Genomic DNA, 24,160 nt, shown 5'->3' with positions numbered 1-24,160 from the left:
TTCGCGAGCGCGGTCCTACAAAAACACCAAACGGAAACAAAAACGAGACTCAGAATGTTGCAATACTTACCAAACGAGAGTAGATAATTGTTAATTAATTATGAAAACCCAACTTTCATAGCAAAAATCGTCCGAATTTATGTTAAAAACGATGAGTTTAGCCACAAAAACTTAAATCAAACGAGAGTATCCAAGTCATAGAATATCGCACGCACATAGTGCCTTTAATAAAATAATGAGTATTGAACATTATTTCGTATATTTATGTACTAACATAAATAATAACACATTTCTATGCTTAATAAAATCATATTTAATATATTATCAAAGGCTCTGATTACCTTTGTTTTCGGACGATGTAATGTTTTTCTAAAAAATTATATTATGTAAAACGATCAAAGTAAGAATGTTCATTGTCTCCTATTAAAGGCACTAAGGGCGTGCCATAAATACGCTCGTTTGGATTAAGTTTTTGTTGCTAAATTCATCGTTTATAACATAAATTCGGATGATTTTTGCTATAAAATTTGGGTTTTCATAATTAATTAACCATTATCTACTATCGTTTGGTAGGTATTTGCAACATTGTGAGTCCCTTTTGTTTCCGTTTTGGTGTTTATATAGGACCATCCATACCCTTTGCGAGCGTGTACTAACGCCTCAAATTGCTTAGCTTGGGTAGTCCCCGGAACTCCACCCCAAACTCCTCTTTTACTTTCGCAAAAATGCTCTTATTTATTATCTGTGATTCTTTTCTATTGCCTGCTATCCTTCCCCGTACTTTCTCTCCCCCCACAACTGAATAACATATCTTGTGATTTCATTCATCCACATACATGTTCACTTCTTCGTTCGACTGTCAAAAGCACGAGGAAAACACACATCGTATGCGACGGTATCTGACCCGGGGTCACAACTGTCAATCAAATAACCGTTATTTCGTGTTGCAGCTAAGAATTGCTCAGCGATAACTGGTTAAACGGCGTTCTAACACCGATTTAAATTGGTGTTTTTAACCGGTTATTTTGCGCTGCCTTTTAACCGGTTACCACAAATTTGTCCTGTTTCTGCTGCCAAGAAAATGGAGTTAATTTAGTCACACCGATTTTAATTTATTCATGTTCATTTTAACCGGTTATTTTTTATGCAGCAGAAACAGGCCCAGAGTTAACGACTTCATAACGCTATCCAGGGCTCCTGTGCCTAATGAGCTTCTTAGCAATTTGTTTATGTAACCCTTATTAGATTTTTGCTATACTTTGTAGTGTGGTAGAATAATCTTTTAATCCTTTCTTTGTTGTTAAACCCAAGTTTTAATTAGTTGTTTATCTTTTTGTTAGAACTTCCTTTGCTGTTTAATGTCATTATGTCATAAACTATGTGGTAATGCATGAGAGCTTTCTGTTTTTTCTATAGACACTGACCAATAAGGGCCAGTTTACCCTTTGCTTTTTTTCCCCCAGCAACAAGGATTGACCAATGGGATTAACCTTGGTCAGGTGACTGGGCCAATATTAGGGTATGTTTCATTCTCTTTTCCTGATTATGCCATCTGAAGTGCTGGTCATTTCCAAGTGTTACAAATTAAAATATATGACTTTATTTAAAGCTAACTTATGTACAGTATAATTACATTACCGAACTAAGTTTTAAGTTCGCGTTGTTCGGAAGTTTACATTACCGAACTAAGTTTTAAAGTTCGCGTTGATTGGATGTTTACATTACCGAACTAAGTTTTAAAGTTCGCGTTGATTGGAAGTTTGTGCTAGTTTGGCATATTGCACTAAAAAACTATATTTGATCGACTGTACTGTACATATTGGAGAATGTTCGTTTATTTTGAATATTGGGTGAGTGTTTGAACACCAATTTACCATTTAAAGTTAATTATTGTATAAGTACCAGATTACATAATGTACAATATTTACACATGATAGTATTGCCCAATAGAATTTACTACTTATTTTTTAGGCACAGGCCTAGGCCTAGCCTAGGGCTTCTACTTCTAGGCCCTAGTTAGCTACCATTTTAGAACCCAAAAACAATCGAAATAACTATTCCGAATCCGTCTTATGCTACATTACGCGAGTTAACATAATATTTCAGATGAAAAACATTGAGTTTTATATTGTTTTATCCATACGTAATTACACTGGCATTAATTATATAACATTGAAATGTAGGCCGTTTATGAGCTATTTCGCCGATTTCTTATCGCTGGGAAATTCCCCACCAGCGACATCAATCGATCGAGGAGTAGGCCTAGCGTGCATGCCGGAATGGGTGGATTATTGCTATATAAATAACAAGTTTGAACAAAAGAGCTTACGACAATCTTAGGTAAATTTTTATTAAATGTAGGCCTACTTGCTTGGCGAATCCATGACTTTTAAATCATTTAACATGTTCGTATTATCGGATCGTACAGTAAAACCAAATAAAACACCGCCTCAACAACCTCGTGCGATGTGCGATCTGTTGTTCTTTGCAGCGGATCAACATTGGTCCATTAATTATGAGGGTGTTTAAAAATGTAATAACTATTAAAAACGTGTCTCAACCACTGTGTAATCAAAGCGTTTATTTAGTTAAAACTTGGATCCTCCCAAAATTGATAATCGCGTATTCCGGTTACCACGTGATTGATTCACAGTAAAAATACAATAATAGACCACGGAGACTGCATGAATAGACATTGTTTCAACATCCTGCCTCACTTTTGTCTGGTTATTTGACTATTGTTGACCTGTGCTGAGCCTGGGTGTAACCGTAAATCAATTTGTCCAAAAATATGGGGAAATTTGAAAATGCGGTAAAAAAATCAAAATGCGGTAGAAAACGTCGAGATAGCGGTAGCGCGGTAGATGGGTACTAAAAGCGGTAGACTACCGCGAGTAGCGGTAGACTTGGGTCTATAGAAGTACATTACTGTTGTTATTATTTACAGTTAATGCTGTTTTAATGGAAGTCATTACAGTATAGTATATAACTTAACGTGACATTGTTATTAATTATGTTTAAACCTATTTTTTATAAATGGAATGTTTCCATGATTGGTCTGTTACTGTTAAGGTAAGCAGGCTCAAGATAGACCTATTATATCATATAGGCATTGTATAGATCAGCAAATTGTTATTTTCCTCTTTTACTTATTTATTGTTCTTTAAGACAATGTTTTCATTTTCCTTTTTCATTATGTTATTGCCATTATGAAGTCGTTTTATGACTATTGCCATGTAAGGCTGATAATGTACTTATTGTACATTCAATGTTATAGGTGATGTTTCCTGTGGTGGTTCTAATTCAGTATCATGACTCTTGGAAATTTGATCGTCAATGGACGTTGCAGGCTAGCTTTGGCTACAAGCCTCTTTATGGTTCCTCCAATACCATCACAGGCACTCTTACCATAGGCTGTGGCAAAGAAGTGCCATTTAGCTGACAACTTTAAATCTTTTTGATGATGACATAGGTTAATAAAATTGTACTTATTTTTATATTGTCCAGGACAATCAACCATCAGTGAAATAATGAATTTTCTTTAAGGATGGGAATTCGTTCTTCAATTTGCTTGAAAGTGTGAAAAGAGTGCCATAAACTGATGGTACATCCTTGGCTAACCACATGGGATAATTAAATGGTGTACAGATGTTTACCTAAGTAATAATTATTTTTGTATGGAGCATGAAAATATAATTAAACCATTGTTATAGTCTTAAATAATCTGACACTAACAGTGACACCCATAGTATTAAGAATAAGAGGTAGTATTTGGTAGTGATATAATGTCGACAATACATCTACACTGTACACCGAGATTTTGGTCCCTAGAGACCCCAATTTATTTTGTCTCAAACAATTTCGGCAATTTTTACCCCTTATTTAAATATGAAAATACATTTGTAAATTGATTTTTTCCTATACAATATTAATATATGGTAGGAAATATATCCATACAAACAAGTTCATCATTTTAAAACTTCATATTAGGGGTACACTGCGTGTCAAAAAGTCACTCGGGACACAAAATACAAAAAATCACTACTTTTTCGTTTTGAACTTTGACCTTGTGGGCAATTATTCCAAAAGTTGAAACTCATCATACAAGTTTATCAAAGCATGATTCAGCTATGTTCCAAATACCAGTTTGGTGTCTTTATTCCTTCATGTCCAAATATGACTATGAAATGTAGGCGTTTTGTGTATATTTGTAGCAATTTCAATGTAAAACGTACTATCGTCAATTTTCGGAAGATCATAATTTCAGCATTTTATATCCTAGTGCTTTCAATACATTCAATTTTAGACAATTTTTGGCCCTGAATCCATTTCTGCAACATTCAAAGTAACAAAATGAATAGTTTAAGAGATATACGTGGTCAAAAATGGCTCAAGCGCATAATTAGTGTGTACATATTGCTACAATCGCGATATTTAAATGGACATAGGTTTTATACTGAAACCCCTAGAACATCACAACTTGTTATCCTAGCAAAACTTTTGACCCTGAATCCATTTCTGCAACATTCAAAGTAACAAAATGAATAGTTTAAGAGATATACATAGGCAAAAATGGCTCAAGTGCATAATTAGTGTGCATATATTGCTACAATCGCACATTCATTTAGACTAGACAAAAAGTAGTGAGCCCTCTAGCGGTCATTTGTGATTTCTGAGATTCATCGAAGCGCGACAACATCACCCGGAAATGATGTGAATTTAAAATTTTAATAGGGTTAAACTCTTTTAACCAATTGAAAGCCTTAAATTATAGTTCCTTATGAATAATTCATGAGAATAATTAAAGCAAGGGTTGAAGAAGCATGTGACTTGGTTTTTGGAACAGGATAGCAGTTATGATCGTGTCAGGTAATCATTGAATTTGCTCTTCTTTTTGTTAGATTTTATACGGTTTTTATCAATAATAATATTGTACATTTTTACGAGACCATAAAAAAATTCCTCAATTTTTGAGTAAACGAGTGACTAAATAAAAAGTTACTATGTAATGTAAATATTCGTTTGACAAAAAATGGGCATGTTGATATTTTCAGGTATTTTTTAAATGGCGATTGAAATAGGTAAACAAATCACATGTATAACGGTGGTTTGTGCGAAGCTGGGCCTAGCCTTGATGGTCCAACGCGTACTGCGTGTTAATCAATGCGTATAAGATACACACGTAGTCGTTTAGGCCAATTTTTTTACATGTTTATTTATTAATATTAGGCCCCATTCTCATTTATTTTAATTAATGTACTGAATGTACCACACTTTACAACTCTATATAAATTAGATTTTGTACTTGTATTAAATTCAAACGTTTTATGGGATTTAAAACATCAAGCTAGGCCTTGTAGTAGGCCTAGGACCACATGCTAGGTTTTTCAGCCTAATTTATCATGCAGTAGGCCTATACCTCTAGCCCATCTTTCAAATACATATTTAAATTAACATACTTTTTATATTTCTATATTTTTTATAGGATCTGACTCCAGAAAACATTTGCATCACTTGAAAGCGGCTATTTATGGACAGCATGTTGACATTAAAAAAATTTGACCAGCTCTTATTAATTAAATGTCTTTTAAATTAAAGGTTTTCATTATAATGAAATGTACGGTGACAGAAATTTAAATGATTCTCATAATTGAGGTTTCTCATAGATTTAATATTGAAGGTAAATAAATAAATAAAGGTTTTTGTTATTCTTGCCTTTAGAAATAAACATGTTGTTAGTACTATATTATTAGGCCTAGGCCATTATACAAATTAAAACTAAAAAAATACAGTAATCATATTTAAGGCCTACACAGCAGTATCTTACTTGATTTGATTTTTTTCAAATATTTAATTGATGAAATAAATGAGTTTGACTTTTCAATTAGTTGCCATTTTATTAGTTTCTGTGTGTTTTTATTTATATTCTTAAAATAATTGTATACAACAACTTTAAAGTATTGCGCAGAAGTGATCAAATTATAGTAGGCCTATTTGTATGTTATTGTCGCTTAAAATTATGCAGTTAAAGCATTTGATTTTAGGGTGACAGAAACGGTTAGGCAAGAAAAGAAATAAATTTGGGAATTTTGTTATGCGGTAAAAACAATTAAACATAATGTACCCCTAATGCATGTAAATGTAGAAAACATTGCTTATGTTAGCGCGACCGAAACTCGCTACTGGGAATAGAGCCTGCAAAAGCGACGCGTACACACCTACTCGGGCACCGGCGGAGCGCGATCGATAGTAAATATACCCGATTTCAAATGATCATAAAATTCTTTTAAAAAATATCAACATTTTGATTTTTTGAGGATTAAAAGTAAAGATATTGAAATTTAACATAATATTTACAAATATGTATTTAAAAATTCGGAAACAATTTTAGCGTGATATTAAAACAAAGTTTTTAGAGTTCCGCGATTTCCTACGCAGGATTTGTTTGTTTTCATTGTTAATGGGCGAATGTTACCTAAACTAGAATCGTTATAAATCTTTTAAATTTGTATTATAAGTAATTTCTTTAGTATTCTTAGTAACATCGAATGTCTCTAATTAACTAGCAGATATTTATACTAACTATTGTTCAATAATAAGCGTGTATGAAGTGAAAATCTATAGCAATAATGTTCTTAGTCAGTTCGTCTCGCTCGCGTGAAGTCTTCGGGTTTCTCAATACAATTCTCAGCGGTAAAGATAGGCTCGCGCTAATGTTTAAATCAAAAGCGCTCTCAAAACACTTTTTGTCCAAAATTCGCAATATGACGTGAGTGTGATCGCGATATTTAAATGAACATAAGTTTTATACTAAAACCCCTAGAACATCACAACTTGTTATCCTAGCAAAACTTTTGATCCTGGATCCATTTTTGCAATCATTAAATTAACAAAATCAATAGTTTTAAAGATACAAGTGCTCAAAATGTGCACAGATTTGATCATTATCAAGTAATGTATCTCTCTCTCTTCGCATGTATACTGAAACACAGTAGCTAGCTTCTCCAAAATGATACAATGTTTAGTTTTTAAGATAATACAGTAAACCAAAAGAATGAATCAAATGCAGGAGGTACATTATTTATTGAAGTATTTATTAGACTCACACTCACGTCATATTGCGAATTTTGGACAAAAAGTGTTTTGAGAGCGCTTTTGATTTAAACATTAGCGCGAGCCTATCTTTACCGCTGAGAATTGTATTGAGAAACCCGAAGACTTCACGCGAGCGAGACGAACTGACTAAGAACATTATTACTATAGATTTTCACTTCATACACGCTTATTATTGAACAATAGTTAGTATAAATATCTGCTAGTTAATTAGAGACATTCGATGTTACTAAGAATACTAAAGAAATTACTTATAATACAAATTTAAAAGATTTATAACGATTCTAGTTTAGGTAACATTCGCCCATTAACAATGAAAACAAACAAATCCTGCGTAGGAAATCGCGGAACTCTAAAAACTTTGTTTTAATATCACGCTAAAATTGTTTCCGAATTTTTAAATACATATTTGTAAATATTATGTTAAATTTCAATATCTTTACTTTTAATCCTCAAAAAATCAAAATGTTGATATTTTTTAAAAGAATTTTATGATCATTTGAAATCGGGTATATTTACTATTGATCGCGCTCCGCCGGTGCCCGAGTAGGTGTGTACGCGTCGCTTTTGCAGGCTCTATTCCCAGTAGCGAGTTTCGGTTGCGCTAACATAAGCAATGTTTTCTACATTTACATGCATTAGGGGTAAATTATGTTTAATTGTTTTTACCGCATAACAAAATTCCCAAATTTATTTCTTTTGTTGCCTAACCGTTTCTGTCACCCTAAAATCAAATGCTTTAACTGCATAATTTTAAGCGACAATAACATACAAATAGGCCTACTATAATTTGATCACTTCTGCGCAATACTTTAAAGTTGTTGTATACAATTATTTTAAGAATATAAATAAAAACACACAGAAACTAATAAAATGGCAACTAATTGGAAAGTCAAACTCATTTATTTCATCAATTAAATATTTGAAAAAAATCAAATCAAGTAAGATACTGCTGTGTAGGCCTTAAATATGATTACTGTATTTTTTTAGTTTTAATTTGTATAATGGCCTAGGCCTAATAATATAGTACTAACAACATGTTTATTTCTAAAGGCAAGAATAACAAACAGCTTTATTTATTTACCTTCAATATTAAATATATGACTGAGAAACCTCAATTATGAGAATCATTTAAATTTCTGTCACCGTACATTTCATTATAATGAAAACCTTTAATTTAAAAGACATTTAATTAATAAGAGCTGGTCAAATTTTTTTTAATGTCAACATGCTGTCCATAAATAGCCGCTTTCAAGTGATGCAAATGTTTTCTGGAGTCAGATCCTATAAAAAATATAGAAATATAAAAAGTATGTTAATTTAAATATGTATTTGAAAGATGGGCTAGAGGTGGTATAGGCCTACTGCATGATAAATTAGGCTGAAAAACCTAGCATGTGGTCCTAGGCCTACTATAAGGCCTAGCTTGATGTTTTAAATCCCATAAAACGTTTGAATTTAATACAAGTACAAAATCTAATTTATATAGAGTTGTAAAGTGTGGTACATTCAGTACATTAATTAAAATAAATAAGAATGGGGCCTAATATTAATAAATAAACATGTAAAAAAATTGGCCTAAACGACTACGTGTGTATCTTATACGCATTGATTAACACGCAGTACGCGTTGGACCATCAAGGCTAGGCCCAGCTTCGCACAAACCACCGTTATACATGTGATTTGTTTACCTATTTCAATCGCCCTATTTCAATCGCCATTTAAAAAATACCTGAAAATATCAACATGCCCATTTTTTGTCAAACGAATATTTACATTACATAGTAACTTTTTATTTAGTCACTCGTTTACTCAAAAATTGAAAAATTTTGTTATGGTTTCGTAAAAATGTACAATATTATTATTGATAAAAACCGTATAAAATCTAACAAAAAGAAGAGCAAATTCAATGATTACCTGACACGATCATAACTGCTATCCTGTTCCAAAAACCAAGTCACATGCTTCTTCAACCCTTGCTTTAATTATTCTCATGAATTATTCATAAGGAACTATAATTTAAGGCTTTCAATTGGTTAAAAGAGTTTAACCCTATTAAAATTTTAAATTCACATCATTTCCGGGTGATGTTGTCGCGCTTCGATGAATCTCAGAAATCACAAATGACCGCTAGAGGGCTCACTACTTTTTGTCTAGTCTAAATGAATGTGGACTGTACATTGTATTTACACATTTCGCAAAAGTGCCACAATTTTGGCATAATCAGTAGAGGACAATTTATATTGACGACCACTTGTTCCATGTATTTCTGGAGCATTTATTGTGCAGATTATATCCTGAATTGGAATATAGCACTGATTATGTAGAGAATCTGCTGGCCAAGATAGAGCATTGGTGCGCTTGGATATGTTCATGAATTTTACATAGACGTCCATATTTTCTTCTGATCTTTCAAGTATTGTTCCAATGTACCATTCTTTATCATAAGTACATGCAATGTACTGTCCAGGTTGATACTCATCCGGTAGATTGATTGGTATGTTAGATTGTTGAGGACCTGTAGATTTGTCTTCAAACTCATGCAAATGAATTGTGGTATATATGTCATCTGAGGATAGCCTCCGCATTTGTAAGGTTCCTTCAGAAACTGGTATAAAACTATGATGTGATCGAGTACCGACAACCGTCTTTGATTGTGTGTAGCGTTTATCGAGGTCATAGTGTGTCATGTTTTCTTCAACCTGTTCCTTTGTAACATAAAAAAACTTAATGTTTTTATATTTTCAGTTGACCATTCATACATTTGCTTTGCTGTTTCCCGTGACTGGTGGCAAAAAAGTGCCATTCAGCTTGCAATGCATGGTCCTTGTTATGGCAGCATAGATTGCTTAGGTTCTTATAGTTCTTGTACTGACTGGCAGCACCATCACTAAAATAAATAAGTCTAGTTTTTTCCGGTAACACCTCTTTTATATATGGAATTATCGAAGATATAAAAGCATGTACTGCAGATGTATCATGTTTTAAACAGTCCGATATTACACTTGTACTAAGGCATTTAAGTTCTCCCTCTTCTCTATAATAGATGACAAATGGGTGAAGCGTAGCTTGGCTGTTTTCCCAATAAAATCCCTGAATAGCGTCTTGTATCAGAAAGCTGTAATTTTCTGCAAAGTCCAGAAGCACAATTGCTGTATCATTCTGAATATTTTCTTTAAGTGACCTCAGATAGGCAACTTGAGATTTTGCAACAAAGTGATGTTGCCGAAGCTTGTCAAATGAATTGCAAACCATTTCAAGAAATTCCTGAAGTGGTGCTTGAAGGGAAACAATTGTTGTTCGATCAGTATGCATCCATTGCTTGTAATTAATGTTGTCATCCATATCTATTAAATTCTCTGAAAATTTTTCTGTCAAAAATTCCATCAGTGCTACTTTACCAGGACAGGAATTACAGGAGAGCATCATGCAGTCACGCGTCTCTACATTACAGACTAATTTTTGTAACAAATCCTTGTAATTGTCTTCTGTAGGAATTGCAGATACCAGTAGTTTGACATTTTGGTGCTGTTGACACACACACACACAGTGCATGCCTTTACTGTTTACTGTAACACACTGTCTTGGCCGCAACTCACAAAATTTGGAGAATCCAATTTTGTCACCTGTTTGCTTAAGGTATTCAAGATGAAGCTCTTTTAAGTTTACCAAGAGAAGTCGTTTTTGAACGTGTTCCTTTTGGTTTCCCTGCCTTATTGAAACATATTCTTTTTTGCCTGGACATATTCCAGAAAATTCATCGCTTTCATAAAATGCTTTTACCCGCTCTATCAATTGCACTCCCAGTGATCTACCCTTTTTCATATCAGGCTCTGCTAGAATACCATTTGTTTTTTTCAACTCCCTTGACTTTCTTACTAAATGTTGAGTTACCTGAAATTCCTCAGCTGTTTTTTTTATAGACCAACTTGTTGGACAAAGGGTGAGGAGTTTCATTTTTTCTTTTCTTGTTGACGTCTCACATTTCTCTTTTAGAAGTGCAATAAATTTATCCAAATCTTCACATTTATTGCAGACAAATTCATCGGAACTTAGATCATCACAAGGTATACTAAGTAGTTTTGAAACTTTATTTTTTGTTGCAGATTTCAAGTCTTGAAACTTTCGTTTACCATACTCTTTCCTGTCTCGTTTTCTAACCGATTTTAATGGTGAGCAGCCAAGTGAAGATGTGCTTAAAAATAAGCTTGGTGTTATTTTTCAAACAAATTCTATAAGGAGTTGAATATAGGTCTGTTTTAAGCGAAAGCACGGTGCGCGTAGGCCTAGGGAGACGCGGCAGGGCTGGAATAATCGTTTTCTTAGGCGAAGAGAATGAGGGAAGATGCGCTTCATCATTAGCCCCTCGATTGTTATTCTTGTTAAGTGGCTGATTCATAATCTTAAAATATGAGAACAAAGGGCTTATAAATTTTGAAATAAAGTGTTGAACTTTCATTTTTCTTAAAATTATTAAGAAGTGGGTGGGGGGACTATCTGCAAGCTAGGCCTGGACTGTTTAAATTGGTAAAATACTATAAAATCAATACATTCTTGGGGCTAAATAATTAATGACATTTCACGATTCCCTTCTTTTTATTAAAATAATGGAACAATAAATGAAATACACACCATTTAACATAAAACCTTTAATATTATCACAAATTAGACAACAAGTTTTGTGCATCAAATTAACATTTTTTTGTACTAGGCCTAGGCCTTTTTCTATTTATATTTATAATGATTATTTATTGCCGATTTGGAAATCACATTTAAACTTTATAACAATTACCGCACAACAACCAACCTCCGCTTGAACCTTTATATAATTAAATTAGGAAAATATCAAGTTTTTAAAAATTAAATGTCCTTTGGCAATAAAAATCTGTAGATATCCATAAAATTACTGTACAGTATGTGTTGTTTCACATATGCCGGTAAATTAATGAGAAATTGTTGTTGATTAATGCTATTTCTATTGTATTGAAGTATACAGACACCATAAGAACATCCCTCTGTGATCTGTAAAAAAAAAAAACAACATTAAATTAATAATAATCATTATTTAGTTATATTTGTAATCATTTATTTTTATTTCCTTAGGCCTAGGCCTATAAATACGCGCGCCCGACAATGAACACGCGCCAACAATACACGCACTACTCCACTATAATAACAGGCTAAAGCCTAGTAAACTAGGCCTAGACTATATTGATTTTTAAATAAAATAAAAGAGGCTTTGTAAAGTTTTATGATTAAAAACATCTTTCCTATATATTATATAACGTTCTTATTATTTTAAAAAGCAACATTTTTAATCTTATGGTGTAAAAAAATGATTTTAGCTACAACCATGTGTTCCATTTTCAGCAGTAAAATAACCAAAAAGGCACATGTTTAAGCAGCCATTAAAAAAAAATAAAAAATAACACCAACGAGATTTTTTTATTAACTACTATTAAAAAATTAAATATCCAGAAAATATAAAACCCACCATCTCAAAAAATTAGGTTGTTTTATTACAGCCTCAACAAATTAGACGAAATTTTAACATTCGAATACCCTAAAATTGTTTAAAAAACATCGGTGTAATTCACCCTTGTTTGACACAGATATAATGGCTTTGTCGATAAAAAAACAATATCACGTGGTTCGTAGATGCTGTGTCAAAGGTTTTCATGAATTATTCATTAGTAAATAAAACCAAAAGTTCCAATTGGCCAGTTTGCAAAAACTTAATATTTATTTTTTAAAATAAAGTTGCTTCCGGGTAATTGTTCACACTGTCTCGTGTGCAAAAACGATTCGCGGCCGATAGAGGGCTCACTACTTTTTTTTCCTGGTGAATTGAATGTGTTCTACAGACGACACATTTTCAAATGGCCATAACTTTTAAACGACTTGGAGTTGGCAACTGAAATTGTTGGTGTGTTCGTGAGACATATAGTTGCATATTATATGTAAGTTTTTAAGGAAATCTGAGGGGGTACCCAGCCATGATTTTCAGAAAATTTGTTGAGTTGGCATGGAATGACCCTATTGTTAAATATGAATTGCATTTAGTAATACAGTACTAGTTTGTTTTAATAATACTAAAGTATAAATATTCATAAACAGAACAAAAATAAAGATCTTGCCTAGTATAGACACATGCCTATACAAATAGTAATAATAATTTGTTTTGTTAAATGTGTTTTTTTACTTCTATAGTCTACTGTACGCACTAAGCTACCGTAGTCTTGGCCTACTACTAGACTACTACTAGTAGGCCTTCTCTACATTTAACTAGTGGAGGACTAGCTAGGCCAAACAGTATTATAATTAAACAGTATTATGATGATTTATGGATGACATGATATTTAAATTATAGCCTATTATAGGCCTGCCTAGGCCTAGGCTAGTTGTAAGCCCTACCCACCTAGCAAACTGGGCCTTCTAGACACTGGAGTAGGAGGCCTCCTTCCTAGGCCTAACCTAAGTAGGCCTTGCTCAGCGTACTACTACAAGGCCTAGACGGCCCTGGTGGGCCTGCCCTAGTTTTCGGTTTCATTTGCTTTTAAGTGAACTGAAGCACTTCTGACAGGCTTTAAAATTTAGTTCTAGCCTAGGCCTAGTGCCTACAAACAAGTCTAGGCTATAGTATAGTATAGGCCTAGCTTTAAACATACCTTCTGATTCCAACCGTTCAACAATGTTACTGTAGGTTGCTGTCTTAAGAGTCTTCTTATGATATTCATGGGATTTGACATCCCATAAACATGGGTTCTCTTCAAAGAGTTTGTTTTGTTGATATCAAAATCCTCGCGCTCAACCATCTTGCAAAAAAAAAAAAAATTATTCTGTCAAAATCTCTGTTCTCTGATTGGTCAATAGAGCAAATTGTCTTCAGACATTCATAATACTGTACATGTATTATGAGTAGTACTCTCATCAGACACTGACAGACACATAAAATGGCAATCAGACAAAGTCTGATTTAGGCATATACGATCAGACTTTGTCTGATCATACATTGTATGATGTGTATGACAGACAAATGTATGACTGTGTATGCCAGCCTTTAGTCTTTTTGGTGAGTTACGATACAAATAGTGTATCCTCATTAAATGTTCATGAATGACCTGTTGGAAAAAATAATAAATATCCTACACATTTATAACTAATCGTAATGCACTTACAGTAGGTGGTCTAAAAACCGTTAAGGAGATAATATACAAGGCTTCAAAATGGTAAATGGCGGCCATTCCGTTATCAACACATTCTTCAGCGAACACTCTTGCTGAAGAATCAATTTCCATGACAGCTTTAAGTTATCATAATTCAGTTTGTGAATTTCTAATCCCAAAACATCACTCGACTGTGTGCCAATTTTTTCAATTTCTTCAATTACCTTGATAATTTTAGTACAGAGGTCTATTTAAAACTTGCTTAAACTTGCATTAATTTCCTCAGTTGTTTACACGTTCAATAAAGTCACTCAGCTCTTTCTCATTCTGAGAGACCGCAAACAAGGGATTTCTTTTTATTGTTGCCAATACATCAGAAAGTAGACATTTTCCAAGATTTGCTCATCTGTTACTGTTGATTTTGGCTGAAGATTATTACTTTACTCTTTTTGTTGGGGTTTTGCAATTAAAAGAACAAATTTAAATTTGGTATTAAAAACTGATTTGGTTGGTTTAAATGCATGATTTAACAACTTTTGAAATGTATATTAATTTTTTAAAGGACACAAAAGTTCATTGCATTATCTCTATGATTGGAGCCATCTTTAAAACTGCCATGAATTTTTAAGTTCCGATGGCCCATCGCCATTTCTTTCTTTCACAATACCATCTCTTTCTTCAAACCCAAGGAAATCAAATCCCCAACCTTTTAGAGTTGTTGTTCTTACCATTGGTGTTTTCAACAACAATTAGTCAACAAAATTTGTCAAGGTCTTGTTAAAAAGTTACAATCACAATAGCTAAAGGCGTCTCAAGGTGAAGAATACATTCCTATAGTTTAGGGAGAGGGAGCTCATATTTTACTGTCACTATCAGCTAACTTACTGATTAAAAAAATCGTTAACCTATACTAACTAAAATATGTAGGCCTAGAGTAGAGTAGTAGTTCCAACAATGGACTAGTCGCTTATCAAATCTAGATTTATGTTTCTTCACCAAATCTGTCGTAGTTGGTGGTAGTATTTTGGCAATTGTCTGCCTCATGGATCGTCAGATTCCCTTTCCATTTTTCTGTACATACTGTCATTGTCTTGATGTCTGGGCTCTATGACTTGTTCCTGTATTTCTTGTATATATGCAATATCCTTTTCAACCAAGACCTTCTCTGCAGACCAACTGAATAATGATTTTTTGTTGTAGTACTTGTGCCATCTGACAAAGAAAATTAATATTTCATATCTGATAGTCAATGTATTAATACAGTATTGGTTGATTAAAAATCTTGTTAAAAAGATGCTTTGAAGACGGCAAAACATTTCGTCCAAATATTTCATTGATGAGTTTTAGCAAGTCAACTAATGCAACTAACGAAAGGCAGTGTCTCATAGCAAAGCTCATCACCATAATTAATGCTTCAGCCTTTGATGTATGCATACCATCAAGTATCCTCCCAGGACGTTGAAAATGAAAAACTTTATGATAATGTTCAGCTTTTGGATTTAAAAAGAACTTTTGTTTTGTTTATTATCCACATTGTATTGTAATTGTATTTTCTTGTGTATTTGTTGTATTACATATTTCATGCATTTGTTGTGTTCAAACTTCCTAGAATAAAGAAAAATAAATATTCTTACAATGGGTTTCCATCTGCATCTCACTGTAATCTGTCTTTGTGCATTTGGAAATCTAAGGCAGCTAAACGATTTCTTGCTTTGAAACTGTACCTAAAATAAAACCTTGTATGAGATCATATGTATAAAATATTTTTTTTTTTTGGCATGTGTTTTTATTTTGTTTTTATTTTGTTTTTATATTAATTGGTAATTATTTTGTAATACAAAGTTATGTGAAACAATGATAACAGGTATCATAGTAATAAACAATAAGGTAATCAAACTAATAAAATATATAGAGATACTTGTACTTTAAAAAAACAAAGAAGTGTGAAAGGAGGTCAAATTAGTATGATACTTTAAACTTGACCCCCTAACAAGACTGCAGGTTGTACATTCTTCACAATTCAAATAAACAAGCAAACTAGGAATGGCGCTCAAAGTTATTGGACAATTCAGAATTCCAGTGATTTGAGATGCTTATTATTTAATTCGTCTGTTATAATGTAAAAACCAATACAGTATATAAAATTGACAATGCAACATACCTCAGACAACTTCTTTACCAAATTCTTGCTCCCATGCCAGACATCAAACTGGTGTTTAATGGTCTTTTCATTCGTATTATAATGTCATCCTATAATACAAATTATAGACATTAGATTTGTAGTGTTATTAAACCTTCAATTAAAACAATGGCATATTTTTTAAACTATATTTTTATACTACAATGTTTATATATTTTCATAATTATTTTTGTTAAACTTCAATTTCAAATGTTTGATTTGAGAGTGTAATAAACTTTCCTTGTATTGTATCGTATAATTAAAAATTGACGCATAAACGCAGCTATCTGGATGTGAGCATCTGTAACAAGTTCACAGACATTTTTATCATGCAATGATGACAGACACCTTATTAATCCCAGCAATTCCATGTTTGGGCTCTTCAAGTCTGCTTTTCTTTTTTCAACAATATGTTGTGCTAGAATATCTTGAGAATCATGATCCATTAAGGTGTAGGTCAGGTATTGGGAACTGTGACCTGGTGAGTCGTTTCTGCCATTTCCTGTATGGACAGTCACATAAATACTTCATTATTATTCAAAATAAGGCAATATAAGCCTAGTTTTAATATTATTCCTTGACGTGTTTACACAATAAAATGTATACATTTTCATCTTTTCATTATACATTTAAGGTCTCAATACAAATTATGAAAAAATATTACCAATTACAACTGTTTCTGTTCTTCTTGATGATGTTATTTGTTTCTATCCAGTAGTTTTCGATGAACGGGCAGCCATATGAAAATTTTATCCTGGGCTTGGTTTGGTATTCTTGGTTGGCCATACTAGTTGACGCAACAGACATTATTGATGCAAGAGAAGATGCAAGTTCATTTCGCAACATGAGGCTTGTCGATTATTTAACATTGTTGTTCCTCCTCGATATCACTATCTTCTGTATCATCATCTATGTCATCTTCAGTGTCGTCCTTAGTGGCTCCTTCACACATTTGCGGTGCTGTGGATTGACTCGGGTGTGGGTGTTCTTCTTCAGAAAATATTTGCATACCTGTTTTTGATAAGAATAATAATAAATAAAAATAAATCCATGTTATTTTACAGAAAATGGTTTTGGATACATATTATATGTACATTGGTGGGTCGCTATTGGTATTTGCTATGGACACATTATTAGTTCATTGTTATTGCTTTATGATTAGCAGGTAAATGTACCGTGTACATGGCTTGTGCCCGTAGTTGAATGCTAAATGTACCGTGTACATGGCTTGTGCCCGTAGTTGAATGCAGATTTACTAATCTATGATAAACGTAGTCTGCATCCATGTAGTTTGAAAGGAGAAAAAGAGAGAACAACATGTTAAAGTTAGTATTAATAATGATTAGTTAAAAAAGAAAATACCTTTGTCTGCCATTTTAGGGACAAACTGGAATGAAGAACACTCCATCGTCTTCCTGACTTTCTCAATACAGCAACCACAGTACTCGTCATAGGCATCAGTTTGAACTGCAACGCTTGTTGTTTCAGTCATTTCATCACTCATATCTATTATTGACATCGACACATTGTTTAGTTGCAGTAGAAGAAGATGCTACTAAGATGTCTTTTACAACCTAACAAAAAATTGCTTTGATGAATAAAATTCACATATTAAATTTTATCAACAATTACAGTATTACTTTATATGATCACCTCTGTTCTGTGTTCAGCCCTGTATCATAGTTGGCTGTCATCAAAACGATTCCATTTTTGCCGCCTAGCTAGGTCTAGGTATATAGGTAATTATTAAAAGCCTTACCCACTACCCAGGCAGGGCATGTATGGTGGTACGGTACTAGGCTATATATAATAATACTTAGGCAGGGCCTATATGCTAGGGCCTAGGTCTCCTAGGCCTAGCTATGCCTAGTAGGAGGGAGAGGGCTACGCCGGTACGATAATATTATTATACAGGATAAATTCATTCATTGTTCAATTCATTAACTCAACTCACCCGTGCTCGTTTTCTCTTCTCGTATACCCCGGATCTCCTCTTCTTGGCTGGATTTTGCGGTAAATTTCCAGGTGTGGCAGGCTTTGGAAATTTTGAGGGTACGGCTCCCTTTTTTAATGTTCTACTGTGTTTCCCAGAAACACCCAATTCAACTGAGAGGCTGAAGCGAACCACGAAATCCTCTTCAGTAAAGTGACTGCTGCACAGTACAGAGTAGTCCGACGGGGTAAAATTAAGTCTTGTGCGGGAAACGGCGGCAGTCCAAAGTTTACGAATCTCCGCATCCTTTGGAAATTTATGAAAACTTACAGAATCGAAGTGATTATTACTGCAATTTGCAGCAACACAACGAGGCATTATTCCTGAACAATAGTGGTGTGAAAAGCTATTATTGTATTAACAATGAGAAAACTATAGAGCGGTAGCAGGCTAAACAGTGCATGAAAAGAATGACAATCGGTAACGTGTTTCTTACATGACGTCATGGACATGCAACGCGAAAGCGAGGCTGTAAAGGAGGCGGGGTTTAGTCGCTATATTTGAGCTATAATTGTGAATTTAAATCCGTTATATACAATTTTTAACGTATTCGAACAGGAAAAAAATCATTGACGGGCTGCTATTTGTAATTTTATCTATATATTCTCTTGGTTTTTTTTCAAATTGGACATTCTCATTTCATTTTCCCTTTAGCTTGTTGTGATCGCTTTTTCAAATGTTGTTGTTTGAACAAAAAATAAGGTTTCAATACAAATTATGAATATAAAAAACATTACCAATTACAACTGTTTCTGTTTTTTTTTGATGATGTTATTTGTTTCTATCCAGTAGTTTTCGATGGACGGGCAGCCATATGACAATTGTATCCTGGGCTTGGTTTGGTATTCTTGGTTGGCCGTACTAGTTGACGCAGTACAGACATTATTGATGCAAGGCATGCATCAATTCAGTACATTTCGCAACACAAGGCTTGTCAATTATTTAAAATTGAGGTTTTATTGTTGGAAATGCTATTAGAACTCTATATATTTCATTCATTTCATCTTTTATTTCGGAAAAAGAAATACAGAGTACAAAATTCTCCATAGCTCAAGAACAAATTACAAGTGTCTAACATTATTTTAAATACAAAGAAAAAAATATATATAAATAAATCGACGCCTCATAGTCACATGGTTAATACAATAACTTCATCCTTCTACCATGTAGTTTGGATAATGGAAGATGAAAATCATAAATGCATTTTAGGACCATATTGCCTGTCCTCCCCAACCTGCAAAACATACCAAACACCACCTTGCGCTGTAGTTCATAGAATGAGCAAGATGCTCGGCTTATCGCAAGACGTATGCTCCGTCTAATAAGCGGACCACCGGAAAAGTCCCACACCCTGGTTATTTACGGACTGATAGGAAGTTCCTATCAGGTTCCCAGGTTTTACGTTGCAACAATTAGTTGTTCTATTTGGTTGGTCGGTACACCAGAGTCTATCATGTTATGTTATATACAAATTCCCTGGTATCATTACTGAAAGTTTTACTAATACCCATTTAATTTATTTATAAAATTAAAAATTAAAATGTAGGCCGTAATTAGCCATTATAGTCCAATTTCTCATCACAGGAAAATTCCCCAGACATCGAATAGGCATGCATGCCGTAACAGGTTGATTATAGCTAAATAAATAATAAGTTTGAATTTAAAACAGGCCACTGTGTAATCAAAGCATGTATTTAATTAAAACTTGGATTTCCCCAAAATTGATAATCACGTGTCTCGGTTATCATTTGATTTATTCATGGTTGGTTGCATGCTTCACTCTTTGTTGACACGTCCAGCGGAAGTGAGATGTATCAGCCAATTTCGCGAGTAAAACAACATTTTTTGCAACATTTGGTTTCACAATTGCTGTTTGGCTCACAAAATTCATTAATTTGATCTGCATAATCCACATGCATGCCACCTGTCAGTTCATCCAAAGCAATTACTTTACTTTAAATGCATTTCTTCTTGGGTTGTCGCATCAAACCCGACTCATGCAGCATAAAATTGGCAGTCTGGTAATGTGAAATCACGCTAAGCTCTCAGGCCATACTTTCAACTGATCCTCATTTTGGCAAATTTATTACAGTTTTCCCAAATTGTACGGCCACATTTACAATTAGTTGTTCTATTTGGTTGGTCGGTACACCAGAGTCTATCATGTTATGTTATATACAAGCTCCCTAGTATCATTACTGAATATGCTAAGGGACGCGATCGTTGTACCCCAGCGACGCTATAACATTTTCATAACCGTTGGCGGCGCTGTTTCTAATCAGCCCAAATAGAATGGTGTATAAAAGGACCACTGGAAGAGTCCCACACCCTAGTTAATTTATTAACTAGGGTGAAATAACGCTAAGCTTTTATTAGTTTTCCCAAATGTACGGCGACATTTACAATTAGTTGTTCTATTTGGTTGGTCGGTACACCAGAGTCTATCAATGTTATGTTATATACAAGCTCCCTGGTATCATTACTGAAAGTTTTACTAATACCCATTTAATAACTTAAGGCATCTTCTAACTTCTCTTGTTGTCTTGTTTGGTCATCTCATGCTTATTTTCAGTCACTGTTGTTTGTAGTAGCTCACACTTAATGAGAAATTTATCATAAATAGCTTTGCTAACAACCTTTGATTTCCTTTAATGATACTTTAATTGCCTTTCTAGATTAATTTTGCTATGCTTCCTTCCTTTTTTACTCCAATCTTTAATCGCTTTACTTCCTACTTGTTTTGTTCAAGTAAACAGCTTTTTACGCGGTACTTTTATTTTTAAAATAATAATTGATTTTTTTTTTTTTTTTGTCGCAAGGTGTCATTTCGCTTTTGAAGTTTAGATTTCATACAAAATATGTCTTTCAATCTGCCTTCAATATGCACTACTCATTTGCTGGTGCATTGCTGGTGCATTTTGCAACCCGAAAGGCATTCTGTTAAATTGAAAAAGTCCCATTGGCGTTGTAAAGGCAGTCTTTTGCTTATCGGCATCGGCCACCTCAACTTGCCAATAGCCACTTGTTAAGTTGAAAAATATGTGATGAACCCCAAGCGTCCAGTGCTTAAAAAAATCTAGGAATGGAGAAAGCATCCCTAATTGTTTTGGAATTTAATTTTCGAAAGTCTTAACGAACCATCCTTTTTATACAAAATAACCATAGGTGAAGCATAAGGACTGTGGTTAGGTGTAATAACGTCCGAGTCGAACATTTTGTTGATTTCATCATGAACTGCAGAGTATTCGGCTGGGGGTATTCGTCGAAATGGTAATCGGAAGATTGTCAATTAGAGTGATGTTCATATAACGTATCAGATTTTGTTAAATCCATATTCGGTGCTTGGCTTATAATTTGCTGACTACTGTACATAAATTATCAACTTATAAATTATCAATTTTTATTGATGAATGTTTTAAGTAACCAGCCTAATATTAATAGTAATACCAATGAAATAAGTCAATATCAAATAATATACTGAGCTTGGTAAGTATATACAATGATTTTGATAATCCAACTCTGGAACAACCAACATACAATTGACCATTATTGTGAAAAACATGGCGATGTTAAATTCAGTCCTGCTACGGTGAGAGATTGTCCCTGATATATGTTGAGCACAGGCCGACTGGATGGAAATTGTAGATGCCGAAACTCAAAGCGGAAGATCTTTTGGTATAATTGGGATTTTTGGAATGAAAACATCTTCATTATTTGTACGGACCCGTTAAAATGTTGGTTATGATTTGTTTTTGGGGAAATCTCCGTTTAGAATTTCGGGAGAAGTAACATTTAATTTCCTAACTCTCAGGAGAAACAGATAAGGAATTATATGTACCAAGTAATTACAGTAATTGTGGGTGCGATGGAGAAAGTTTGATAAATACAAAAAAAAAAAAAAAAAGAACTAATAAAGACTTTTTATACACTGAGTTTAGTTGGTTACATTCTCGTTTATTACATTCTCATTTATTTCCACTTTAAATTTCTTAGGCGAGTTAGTTTTTAATGAATCTAAATTGTCATCATTAAAGAGGGCTAAAGCTGCCCCAGACTCTTTTAGCTTTCTTTCCAATTGAGATATTTTTGCATCTGTATATTGCTGTTGAAAAGCAATAACTTCAGCAGAACATACATGGGTTGTCTGTTGTTGACTGGTCTGAACCATTCGTAGTAAAACACTGGAATGTAGAAAAAACTTTATGTGGCTTAATAATGACTACATACGAATAATTCAAATTTTAAAATAAACAGACCGTCTATCAATACTTACAGTGAATAAAATGTAAACCGCATGTTTCAGTGTCTATCCCGATCTCGGCGTAACAGGAGAGGCACACTAAAAGGTATTATGAAACAAAATGTAGGATTAATTTTATGACTACCTTACACATACGCTGGTAATGATTGGGGTAAATACATGCAGGCCTATATATAATAAATGGTGCCGTTTTCGCCGTTACTGCTTTTATAGTTTTGAATGAAGCCCTCTGGAAATACCACATTTTATAGCCTTTTGGTCCAGAGGTAATTTTTTTAACATTTAATAAGTCATAATGCAGTAAATATTTTGTTTACCTACTTTTTATATAGCCCATAACCATCTCTGTTGCAAGATTGATGTTGATTGCAGAATTCACACCGATCGGATGTTGTATGACGGTGTGCATAGAGGACAACATTTTTGTGTTTGCCTTTTATATATATAGATAGAGCTTCCAATTAATAGTTCATTAAGAGTACTGGAACACATTGGCTCAACTAACACTGTACCACAGGAATTGCTATACCACAGCACAGAACATCCTACATTAATTTGTTCTCCTAACAATGATGAATTTTCTTTTTGCGCTTGATTAAAATTAGAATGCAAGTGAAGAATATTAGTGCCAATAAGAACAGGTACATTTTTTTCGAAATTCATTTTCAATAAAAAAAGGAACAGAACAATATTTCTCACCGCTAAATTCAATATCCACAGTGGCTGTTCCTAAATGAGGTATTGATTCTCCGCTTGCCAAAGAAGATGGTTGAGTTTGTAATCTGTGTGTCCAAAAATAGATTTTAAAGTGTCGATAGTAATAGTTGTGATTTGGAAGCCAGTATCAAGTATCAGCTCCATTGATCTTTACCATCATGGTATTCGTTGGACCTACCAATGGTGGTAATCGCCTTACGCTGCCTACTGCTGTGGCAGCGGTCCCTCGTTTTAGGAATCTGGAAGCAAAACCTTTTTATATGGGTATTTTATAGCCATAGCACAACCGGACCTCACGCCGGTTGTCCTTTCTGATTTTTGTCAGGGCAGAAATTTGTTTTTGTAGTGTTGCTATGGAATGCTGCATTTGTACAAACTAAGATGAAGGTTGCCGCACATTTTACGCTTGGGTTCAAGCCACTATCATGGTACTTTCTTTTCAAATACCCGAACCTCACAAATAGTTGTCAGAATGACGTTAACATGGGTCTCATTGGCGCAATTCTATTGCGGAGTTCAATATTCACTATGCCTCGCAAAAACTGGTTGATTAAAGTTCGGTCCCTGTCTGGAATTGGACCTCTGCCCATGATGGTTTCGGCTTGCCTCAGTTTGGAATCCAGTTCAATTGCCTTCATTGTGCAGACAGGTAGTCAATTGAGCCATTTGTTTTGGCAGTCTGCCGTTTAGAAAACATCAACAATCTGCTCTGCATCTATATGGTGGTTTCT

General features: G+C 33.9%; 2 protein-coding genes across 2 annotated transcripts; both read right to left on the bottom strand.

The window, feature by feature from the left end:
• Positions 1 to 3,298: 3,298 nt before the first annotated feature.
• On the bottom strand, positions 3,299 to 13,886 carry LOC140047576 (uncharacterized). Its single transcript, XM_072092616.1, has 3 exons — positions 12,608 to 13,886; positions 9,887 to 12,135; positions 3,299 to 3,401 (listed from the first exon to the last, which is right to left on the bottom strand). The coding sequence occupies exons 2-3, from the start codon at positions 11,068 to 11,070 to the stop codon at positions 3,299 to 3,301; spliced, it is 1,287 nt and encodes a 428-aa protein (XP_071948717.1). The 5' UTR covers positions 11,071 to 12,135; positions 12,608 to 13,886.
• Positions 13,887 to 17,954: 4,068 nt separating this feature from the next.
• LOC140047575 (peroxynitrite isomerase THAP4-like) lies at positions 17,955 to 18,769 on the bottom strand. Its single transcript, XM_072092615.1, has 2 exons — positions 18,413 to 18,769; positions 17,955 to 18,032 (listed from the first exon to the last, which is right to left on the bottom strand). Exons 1-2 carry the CDS (start codon positions 18,767 to 18,769, stop codon positions 17,955 to 17,957), a joined length of 435 nt encoding a protein of 144 aa, XP_071948716.1.
• Positions 18,770 to 24,160: the final 5,391 nt, after the last annotated feature.

This window comes from Antedon mediterranea, chromosome 4, assembly GCF_964355755.1.
Source record: "Antedon mediterranea chromosome 4, ecAntMedi1.1, whole genome shotgun sequence".
Taxonomy (NCBI): Eukaryota; Metazoa; Echinodermata; class Crinoidea; order Comatulida; family Antedonidae; genus Antedon; species Antedon mediterranea.
Note: the sequence above shows the minus strand (reverse complement) of the source record. Positions and strands in the feature narration are given on the sequence as shown.

Excerpts from the sequence above, each read along its gene's own strand:
- LOC140047576 (XM_072092616.1), bottom strand. The coding sequence starts at position 11,070 with ATGAAACTCCTCACCCTTTGTCCAACAAGTTGGTCTATAAAAAAAACA. Across the intron at positions 3,402-9,886 it reads GCCACCAGTCACGGGAAACA|TGCCTGTGATGGTATTGGAG; the intron begins GCAAAGCAAATG and ends CTATGGTAAGAG.
- LOC140047575 (XM_072092615.1), bottom strand. The coding sequence starts at position 18,769 with ATGCCTCGTTGTGTTGCTGCAAATTGCAGTAATAATCACTTCGATTCT. Across the intron at positions 18,033-18,412 it reads AGAAGAGAAAACGAGCACGG|GTTGTAAAAGACATCTTAGT; the intron begins GTGAGTTGAGTT and ends ATTTTTTGTTAG.